Source organism: Limulus polyphemus, unplaced genomic scaffold (genome assembly GCF_000517525.1).
Source record: "Limulus polyphemus unplaced genomic scaffold, Limulus_polyphemus-2.1.2 Scaffold609, whole genome shotgun sequence".
NCBI classification, from domain to species: domain Eukaryota; kingdom Metazoa; phylum Arthropoda; class Merostomata; order Xiphosura; family Limulidae; genus Limulus; species Limulus polyphemus.
In genome coordinates this window covers 332,691-344,163 of record NW_013666219.1, presented here as the reverse complement: position 1 = coordinate 344,163, position 11,473 = coordinate 332,691, and the positions used below count along the sequence as shown (strand labels likewise).

Here is an 11,473-nt window from a genome sequence, read left to right as displayed (position 1 = left end):
ATGCGGATTCGAACCCGCGACCCTCAGATTGTGAGTCGAGCGCCTTATCCACCTGGCCATGCCGGGCCAAAATGAAAAGTGATTGTAAGGAGAGAGTAAATGCGATAGCAAAAGAAGAAAAAAAAAACAAACTCTGGGAGCAAAGTGATAGTTTTGTTAAGTAATCGTCGTCTCCAACTTTTCTCTTATTTTTGGGCTCTCCCGCGAAAAGGCCGTGCCCCTCTAGGGGGCAGATCCCACAGTTTGGAAAATACTCTTCTAAACCGATTTTTATATCGTATTAACTCTTACGTATCCGGTGTTGTGCACCCACTGTTCGAGGGCAAAATTGCACGATAGAATGAAAATAAATCCTAGAAAATATACTTGTAGTCGTTCTTCCACATATGAAACAAAGAAATTCATAGCTGAAATTTATTTTATAAAAATGTTTTGGTTATTTAATTATTTTACATAATTTCTTTTAAAAAATCACAAATGTTCATTTTAAGTTGACTTCAGTGTGCTCCAAACGAAAACATTAGTGTTTGTGAAATTTCTGAATATAGTTCATTCACATGTTTTAGGAGGAAAGTCAAAATAGTTTCGAACAAAACAGCACCAATTTGAACATTTGAAATATGTAGTATAGGACGTGTTTATAACTTTTTTAATTAATATATAAGTTTGTTTTTAATTTATCTTTTCCTAGCATTTCAGTTTGGATGCAGGAAGCTGAAAATAAACAAAAAACGTTTTATTACTTTGATGCACACCAGACTCGCATCTGCTAATTGGCCTCTAAGCATATTAGTTTTCAATTAATATAACTATTGCTTCATCATAACATTTTAAGGTAGTGGAGTTCAGGAGCAGCCTTGTTGTTTTTATATTACTCTATTTTGGGTACTTAAAGCCAGGTCCTTCTCTTTAGCAATTTACACATAGCATTCACACGTGTTTCTTCTAAATGTGTTCTGCATTTCATTTTAATATTGAGGGGTTATTATATTTTAGTTTAACTTTAATTTCGTTTTTGTTTTTAGATTTCAGGGAGGGGGAGGTTAGCAATGAACTGGTAAGAGAGATCTTTTAAAGGTTTTTTCTCACAATAACGATAAATATTTGCTCTTGTTTTGTGAATGTGTATTGTGTTTTGTCCTTTGATTTTTTTACAAATAAAATTTTTTGTCCTGTATATCTTGTGTACTGCTTTTTCATTTGTTGATAAACTCAGCCAGTTTTATAAAGAAGCACAGACGTATAGTATGCGATATGATATTCTGTGAAGTTCAAGTTAATTGGCCCTAATTGACTGCTCTGTGGGAAAATCCATGTTGTAGAATATAACACACAGTTGTAGAAATTATTGAAAATCATTTCAAAATAATAATTATCTAAGTTATATTAAAATATGTAAAGCACTGATAGAAAATATCGTGCGCTGGTATGAGTTCGAATTGCTTCGTTTTCATAAAGTATTTAGACAATTCAAGATTATTGAAAATTAATTCACAAATAATTACCAAAATATCTAGCGTATACTAAAATGTATGATTATGTAAAGGTGTATATTCAACTGGCATCGAATTTCGAGAGATACGACATGCCGCGCAGCTAAGATCTTTCACGTAAAAGTGCCCACTGTTCTGTGCATGAACCAGTCATAGAAGGCCATCTTTGTTTTCTTCCACAAAGAATGTCTAAATATTCTCCAGTAATTTAAATTATCAAAATGTAATTCACACACAATTTCGTAAATGTGTAGGTTTTTCGAAACTCGTGTGACAAACATTTGTTATTTTTCTAATACATAACTATTAACACTTCGAGTCATGCCTTTCATTATCCACGGCCACAGATAGTGAATGGTATAAGGCTTGGAAAATTTTAAGATTAACTATCTCTGTCCACCCACAATAGTTACCTTTTGGAAGTTTTAAAATATGTGTTATTCTTATGTTTATATTATGTGTGTAACATTAGTTGTATGTTTGTTATTTCTTTGTGGTGTGGAGTTTATCAACCACTTACAGTTGTTTTGTTATTTTATGGTTTAAATAAAAGTCATTAACATTTCACAATAAAAACGGATGTATCTAAATTCAAGGCAGTGGGTATAAACAGGTAAATAACATTATAAAAAGCTACAATGCTGTGTAACGTGTGCATGTTTTTATAAAATAACGACATGAAAATGCTCTTTGCCTACTTTTCAAAACCAATATTTTGCAGATGACTACGCACATGTTGTGAAATTTTGTTATTATATCATTTGCATGTTATTATGATTTTCAATGCTATGTCTGTGGATTCCTTTCCAAAACATATAATAATATAAGGGCATGCCTATTTGTCTGTGGGTTTGTGTGTCTGTGATCGCCATAACTCCAAGAGGAAAGAACCCAGAGATCTGAAATTTTACATCAAAGTAAGTGGATCCTGAGGGTGTGCACCTGTGTATTATTACTAATCCATATGCGTGCACCTCTTTTTATAGGCAACCTAGCGAAACACCACATAGAAAAGAGATGTGATCGCCATATGTCCAAAAGGAAAGAACCTAGGAATCTTAAATTTTGAACCAATACTAAGTGGACCCTGAGGGTATGCACCTGGATATTATTACCTATCCCCATGCGTGCTCGTGCGTATCTTATTATGAGGCAAGGTAGCGGAAAACCACCTAGAAAAGAAATGTGACACCACATCTCCAAGTGGAAAGATACTAGAAACCTGAAATTTTGCACCCATACTAAGAGGACCGGAAGAATGTGCACCTGGTTATTACTTATCTTATCCACATGCGACTCTTTATAATGGAGCAAGCTAGCAAAAAGAACGCATATAAAAGAAATGGTTCCTTATATGACAACGTCTAATATATAGAAAAGCTAGTGCGTTTTGGTTACAATGTGTTCCAACAATGGCTTTTATGTCACGCTGCTTAGCAACAAAAGTATAACCTAATATTGTTAATAGTCTATGTACTGAAAGTATAAAATGAGATGTATAACTACATAACTGGAAACATATTTGTTTATTTTTTAATTTAGGGTATCCAGTTGACTATAGAGGTTTGTTTTATATTAAAACTTTGGTGAAATAACTGAAAACATCTTAATTAAAAACGATTTAAGATTAACATTGGATCGATATTTTTACTTTCCTTATATACTTTATGCACTTGGCTTTAGGCTAGGTTATCTCACACTATGTATTTACTTTACGCTTATTTATTAATTTATTCAAATAATACCAACGTTCACTACACCAATATTTCATGGCAACTCCTTTAACGGTCCCTTTCCACTAAAATCGTAATGGACAGACAGTAATCGAACTATTCTCTCTGGCATATAGTCCTCTAAAATATATCAACTTAATAACCTGATCGAAGCTGGGTACTTTTGGTAGTTATAAAATATTTGCTTTATTGCAATTTATGCTTCTCATCTACTATTATATTCAATTAGCAGTATTTGTTTATAAACTAATTTTTAGTTCTCATCCATAAAGGCAACTTACTTTGAACCGAACTTTCTGATAATTAACATACGACACAATACGCGTCTTTTATTAAGGCATGTGTTCCACGATTAACGCATAAGACCAACAAATAACACATCTTATTTCAGAAATAGTTTCGAAATAAATTTGTTGAAACTAAAATCAATTTGTTATAATTTAATGTTGATAAAGAAAGTGAATGTGGAAAAGTTGAGAATGAAGTCATTCTAACCCCAAGTCTAAAGTACAGATTTCAAATATTCAATTACTTAAATTATACTTAACTATACTTACATGAAGATGGGCACTTTTAGTTTTAATGCTAAACTGATTCTATACAATCTTATCAGCATTCAACACAGCAGGCATTGACTAGTGAAGATGATTATCCATGAAGCAGTTGAGAGATTTTCCATTGTGGAAGGTGTGCTTCCAGGGCAACTATTGGCCACTGAGAAACATTGAATTATGCATAGCCTATTGACAAGCTGGCCACATCAACTCCTAATTCTGCCACATAAAAGCAGTGACCTAATATTTGCTTGAATATCAGGTGCTCTGATTATGTATACTATAGTGTACCTTCGAGATTTTGGATTTATCAGACTGGCATTGATCAAGAGTCTATCAAGGAAAGATATTTGCTGTAACCTCAAATCCCCGTGAGTGAGGCTAAACACATTTATTCCTCAAAAAATTTTGCATGCAAAATAGATCTGGACTATTTGTTAAAGCATTTCAAACAGGGAAGGCATGTTCTGTAGTGGATTATAGGATTATAGACAATGAGGATATTCTCATACAATATTCTCATATCTGCTTTACTAAGACTACTACGTTTGAGTGTCATCGATGCAAATATGTATGTTCTTGAATCTCGTGTCACTAACTTTTAAAAGGATTTTTTCTTAAGAAAATGGATTTTCCATGAGTCAAAGAGACCTATACTAAAGACAAAAAGTTATTAAAGTAAGGCTATATTGTTGTCAGAGAGGGACCTAAATATGTTATTAGATGAACAGGTAAGTCATGAGTGTTTGGACCACAATCTAATTTCGCAAAAACTATCAATGTTGTATATCCCTCAGCTTTAGAATGAGCTATGTAACCACTGTTGTTAAAATTCATGAAAACAATATGTCTTTCTTTTCAGTATTGGTAACTTTATATATTTTTATTGCACTTTTAATGTTTATTATGTTAAGAAAAAAATAGAAGTACAATTTCCTATCTTTTGTTACAAACGAATTTTTATTTGACGCTTGCTAACAAAAGATTAAATCTTTCACAGCAAAATCTATCGAATCATTTGATTTCAGCGACATTTATATCAGCCTACTCTTACGTGAAATCAATTAAAATCTGAAGTCTAATTAATAGATATTTTAGCAAGGCAAGTAAGTTAACGTTTTCCATATGTCTTACTAGATACGTTTTAATACAACTAATGATAAAATTTATTCCTGTTTTACAATTAATGCATTTGTATAATCCATAATTATTTTACTTAACAACAGAATATTACGATCCGGTTCACACATTTTTAAACAGACACAGGGCATGCTGATGTGGTGTAAAATCAGTTTGCAAAATTTATTTCTTTTCGAGCTTGAATATCAAACATCATACAACTTCTCAAGAAAGACTGCAATAAATTGATAGATCATCCAGATACATCGGCGATAGCATATATTTCCTACTGATTTAGTGTTTGAAAAAAAAAAAAAGAGATCAACAAATACAAATGAAACACACTATCTCGATTTAAACACCAGTGTTATCAACCATTTATCTTCATGTTTTGGTCGTTGGTTCATAAATCTGTATAAAACCAAAATATAAATAACTTTCTTCATCCTAGTCATATACATTCAAACACAAACCACTTGGCACTCTTTCTTTAGCAAAGTCACCCCCAAACGTTATGCTGGACTGAGACAAGTAGAACTAGAATTTCGAACGCCATCCTCTACATTTGAGCTTCATAAGAGGATTGTATAATCAATAATATATTTCTACAAGTGTTTTTCTCGCAGGAAGTTACCGCACATTTCATAGTCAACTCAACGTACGAGTTAATTCAAGTTAATTTCCTTATATAGTATCATGTAATGTCACTCATTTTAAGTTTAGAATAATATATTTTACACCAAAAAATTAATGAAATACTTATAAACAAGAACAATATTTTTAATTTATATGCAGGTAATATAATTTATCCAGCTATATCATATTCATCATATAAAGTACAAAAATATTCGACATTCTTCCTGTTACAAGACGCCACAGTTTGCATCCACGTCTAGGGTACGAATTTTTGACAGTCTATTTGATGGACTTACAACGCTAGAATCAGGGTTTCGATACCCGTGGTGGGCAGATCACAGATAGCCCTTTGTATAGCTTTGTGCTTAACTACAAACAAACAAATTGTTTGATGGTCGTAGTATACAGTATTTCCTTGTTTTCCAATGTCATTAAGTTTAGATAGTCCAGAACTCCTGAGACTGAGAAAGGCAGATTTGGACTAGATACTCTAGAGGCCATGTATTCATACAGGTTGTGCTATTGCTCTGTGGATTTCTAACTGAAACTTACCACATACTGAATAACATGTAAGTTTGTATGTATTTCTGTAATTTACAGTATTAAATTTAATCAGTTCACTGCTCATTTTTTGTTATTTATAGTATTAGCTAGATAAATATATAACAATAAATTTCTTAAGTAGCAATATAAATATTGTTCAAATGTGATAGGCGTGACATACGTTATAACTGCAATCTACACTAACTAACATTTTCTTTATCTATATCTATTTAAAACAGATAAAGTATCCCTAAATTAAGTTGGCTATATTAAAATGTAATCAGATTTCTTATATTTCTTTTGAGCTAAACTTTTATAATTCCTTATCTGTTCTTTTTGTGCTATTATAAGTACGTGCATTATTAGATCTTTTACGTGTGGAAGTTTCTTCTCCTTCAGTTTGAAAATCTGGACCTACTTTTATTTAGCGGTTGTGTAAAATATTTCAACTTTGACCTTTTACTAATTGCATATGTTCGGGAAGTAATACGTCCTGTACAATAAATGGATACTACTCATGCTTTATTATTAATAATTTTATATTCTCTTCGATTGGAAACGTAAACAACGTTTAAATCAATAAGATGGTTTATCATCTTCGACGCAGTGAAAAAAAAAATTGACTCCACTGTTATTAATGATTTTTATAAATTATATTAACATTTACAGCTATACTATTGACTTTTCTCTTAGTCTGTGTACTCTGAATCCCCGAGTGCTATAATGATAGATCTCTTGATCTCAGATGATAGCTAGAGGTCTCTGCGAACTGTGTGTCCAATGCTTTCTTTTACTTCCGCTTCTGAACTATATATGCCTGAGCAACTTTGATGGTTTTATCAGTTGGCGGTGTACTTTCTTTAGCGTTTATACTTTGTTTGCTAGCTTGATACGAGTTTAAAACTATTTCTTCTCAGTTTTTGAGTTCTTCATCATCTTCCGAGGTACGTCTCTATTTTAAGTGTCTCTTTGTTAAATGTACTCTTTATCTAATTCTGTATTATCTTCATTTTATTATTACCATTTTTTTCTCAACTTGTGTTTTTATTTGGTGTGTTCACTTTGTATTTTTATTAGCTTTTAATATTCATATGGCTTTGTTTCTTTAAGTTTCTTCAATTTAACATGAACAACTTGCACACACTTACGATGTGCTCTAGTATCTTAAAGTTGGCGTATTTTGTTTGTCTTATTACAGTCCATTTCATTACTTAGAAAGTTTCTTCGTGTTTCCTTACAATAGAACTGGATATAGCTATATTCTATTTCCTAATTTAATATCACTACTAAATTGAGTTTCCTTATTTACTATTTTTGTTCTAGTTTTTGGCGTGCTATATGAGAAACGCTACTTGCATTTTTTGAATAATGTCTATTTTTCATTCCTAATCTAATCTAATTTACTTTGGAACTTTGCATAAGCAATTGTTACGATTGTGCTATACTCACACTTTGCTTCCCCTTCTTGTATCCATCAATCTTTATTTAAGGTGCACTTATTTATATCGGAAATAGACTCATATCAATGTAAATATAACAATTTTATGTTTATTATTGGTAATCAATGACACATTGATTGAGAAATATATTTTGTTTATAAATGGCAGTATGTTACTTTCTACTTTGGCTTCTCTCATTTTATTTGTTCTCTCTCATCTCCCGGTTTTTCTTCCCATATTTTCCTCGAACTTCTATTTTTTTATATTCTTTTCTCAAACCCACATCGACCCAGCCCCTTCCTTTCTTACTTTGAACATGTTTCCCATGTATCGAATTATAACGCTTCATAACCAAAGGGGTCTTGTAGTCTCCTTATCTGCTGAACATAGAAAGGCGGCTGTTACACTAGCTCAATCCAATCAGTTTTTAATGACATAATCTTTTAGTTCCTTAGAAATTTACCAAAGGATGGCGGCTTTCTCCACTCTCAAAACTTCAACCGACGCTACCTAGCTTCATAATAGCAACACAACTTGTAGCAAAAGGAAGGGGATTTTTGAGTAACTTCATTTGCGGCGCTTCTATAAGATTATAAGTAACAGAAATATCTATACACCTCATGTTTTTCGATCGAACTCACAATGCTATGACAACATATATTTAACTATCTCTCCCAGTCCATTAACAACTAGACGATATCAAGCTGTTTATTTTTTCTTTACGCCTAATAATTCACTTGTTTCCTTCACTAATTTTCAAAATTCTCGTCCCTATCGTTAAGTAAGTATTGTGGAATTCTGTATTTAGCCACAATCTTATTTATATATGCTCTGGTTTTCTCTTTCTTATTTAGAAAACATCCTACCTTGGAAATATCTTTAGCTAGTTTGAATAGACTTATATGTGCTTATTTTCTAAGTATGACGATGTAGGAAAAGGATGTTAGGTGTTTACACTTAACATCTGATGTTGTATATATGATTTCACATTAGTTTATTCTCCCACTTTATTTTTTAATGAATTTACTTTATTTTCTCTTTTTCTCGTTTATAACATTATTTAAACCATGAATATTTAATCATTTCTGTTATACTTTACAACTTCTTTTACCTCGTTAATTATATATTATTTCAATTAAACTAAGAATCTTATAATCTGATTCAACACGATATGTATACTTAGAATACTTTCTTTCAGTTACTTATTACTTTAAAGTAATTGCTAATCTTGATGATAAGTTTTAAACTTTAATCAATAGTTCTTGATAAGAAGTAAATCTACGCAGTCTTACTCAGTTAGTGAATAATTCCTCTTAGCTAAAAATACATATACGCATATACTGAATATATACATATTTTATAGCTTTCTATACGATAGTTGAATTGTTCAATACTACTGCCAATTTACTTTATATATTTTAAAACTCTGAAATACGTGATGTTTTGCTCGACTATGCATACAGCTAATTTATCAGTTTAAACTGGCTCACTTACAAACTCTTAATTTTGCTTAATATCAATGATAAGTATGGTTTCCTTAAGCAGCTTCTAAAACATTTACAGTTACACGTTGTAACTGGCTTTCCTATTGGGATACTATGTTTTCTACCTTAACTGTGAGGTCTTCTTTGGCTAGTTTACTAAAATATTTATCTTTTTTTTTTAAATGTTTCTTTATTGTTGCTTGGAGACTGATTATGTCATATAGTTAACCCAATGAAACAATTTAGTATGATTTTTTGGCCAGGTTTTCAACTTTACTCTTTGTAAATTAATATTTTTTATTAAGGTGGATTATATATTCAGTAAAGATTTGAAATCCAGCTGTAGAGGACTCGAATAAAAATTATTTTACACTAAAACATCCGAGTATACAATATACGTTTAATGATCACTTTGTATTTTCGATTTCAGAGTCAAAAGGAGAGAGAGAGAGAGACTTAATTCACTACACTGTTCACCAAATAAAATGAATTATGTATCCTGTAAAAGTTCAGAACTACCTTTCGCAGAAAACTATAAAATTAAAATGGTTCAACGCATTTATCGGAGTACAAGACAACAAAGACAGAAATGGGTAGAAGAAGCTCATTATAATCTTTTTAACCTTCGAAGTGACCAAGTTTTCATCGATTTGCTAACAGACAGTGGAACTGGGTCAATGAGCGACACTCAGTGGGCAGCAATGATGATAGGAGACGAAAGTTATGCAGGTTCTGATTCTTATCATGTATTACATCAGGTGGTCAGTAATATATTTGGTTTTGATTATGTACTACCAACTCACCAGGGTCGAGCTGCTGAAAATGTTTTGTTTTCAGTTCTAGTAAAATCAGGAGACTTTGTGCCAGGTAACTCTTTTTTCGACACTACAAGGGGTCACATTGAATACCGTAATGGCAAAGCAGTTGATTGTACAATTAGTGAAGCTTTTAATACAACTATCGAACATCCATTTAAAGGCAATATTGATTTGAAGAAGTTAGAGACAGTTATGTCTATGTATTCCAAGAAACATATACCGATGATTATTGTAACAATTACCTGCAATACACTGGGCGGACAACCAGTGTCGATGGAAAATTTACGCGAAGTAAAGAAGGTTGCTGAAAAATATGGTGTGCGTGTGATATATGATTCCTGTCGATTTGCAGAGAATGCTTATTTTATCAAGACCCGTGAAGATGGTTATAGAGACGTGACAATACGAGAAATTGTTCGAGAAATGTTTTCTTATGCTGACGGCATGACAATGAGCGGTAAAAAAGATGGGCTTGTCAATATTGGTGGTTTTATTGCACTCCGAGAGAAATCTTTATTTGATGAATGTTCCTACTTCATTATTATGTTTGAAGGTTTCACTACATATGGAGGAATGAGTGGGCGAGATATGAATGCAATGGCTGTTGGTCTAGAAGAAGTAACAACGTTTGAATATTTGGAAAACCGAATCAAGCAAGTTGCATTCTTGGGTAAGAAGCTCCAGGATTATGGTATTCCATTGCAATTACCAATTGGAGGCCATGCTGTTTACATTGACGCCAAGAGATTTCTACCAAACGTACCCAAAGAAGAGTATGTTGCTCAAACCTTAGGTGTTGAATTATATGTTGAAGCTGGCGTACGAGGAGTTGAGGTTGGCACCTTAATGGCAGACCGTGATCCAGAAACAAAGGAGAACCGATATCCAGAAGTCGAATTTTTACGATTAGCTGTTCCTCGTCGAGTTTATACAAATGACCATATGCATTACGTGGTTATTGCTCTAAAAAACATTTTTCATCGAAGGAGAGAAATTATTCATGGCTTCAGTATAGTAAAGGAAGCTCCTATTTTAAGACACTTTACTATACAGCTAGAAAAAATATCAAGATAAGGAAAACTTCTCTAAGGTTGGTTGTAGTGAAGAAGAAACTATGTTAGAAGCTAAAACTTACTGTTTTTGTTATCGACGACGTTTTATAATATGGAATTTACTAACACATTACAGTCTGTAAACTCTTCAGTTATTGAAATCCACTACAAATAGCTCAAGAACTTAGTGGTGTTATCTGCCAACGCACTGAATAGGACACCCACACTTTCTGCATAAACTTTTAAAATCGATATATTAAATCATATTCATACCTTCTTGAATGTTCACAATAGGTACAGTCGAAACCAAATGTGTGAACTATTAAACTATAATCTAACAACAAGTGTTATGGTGTTATGACACGTATACCATCGCGATTATTAACTTATTGTACTGAATTGATATTGTGTATCACTTGTTTACATATAGTTCGTGCCGTTTCAGACACGACGCTGCTGACAAGATCACAGTTGTTGTTTTTTGTTTTGTTTTTTTACCACCGAATGATCGATTTCGGCCATGTTTGAGTAAAGCGTTATACAAGCATGTAGGCTGTGTTCCACATCATAAATCTTTATGCCTTGCTTTAAAAGTTAGCACC

The 11,473-nt window shown here is 32.4% G+C and overlaps 1 protein-coding gene across 1 annotated transcript; it reads left to right on the top strand.

The window, feature by feature from the left end:
• The first annotated feature begins 9,486 nt into the window (after positions 1–9,486).
• Positions 9,487–10,893, top strand: LOC106459443 (probable beta-eliminating lyase). Its single transcript, XM_013919061.1, has one exon. The coding sequence runs from the start codon at positions 9,487–9,489 to the stop codon at positions 10,891–10,893; it is 1,407 nt and encodes a 468-aa protein (XP_013774515.1).
• Positions 10,894–11,473: the final 580 nt, after the last annotated feature.

What these genes read in the sequence shown, in the direction of transcription:
- LOC106459443 (XM_013919061.1), top strand. Translation starts at nt 9,487, where the DNA reads ATGAATTATGTATCCTGTAAAAGTTCAGAACTACCTTTCGCAGAAAAC.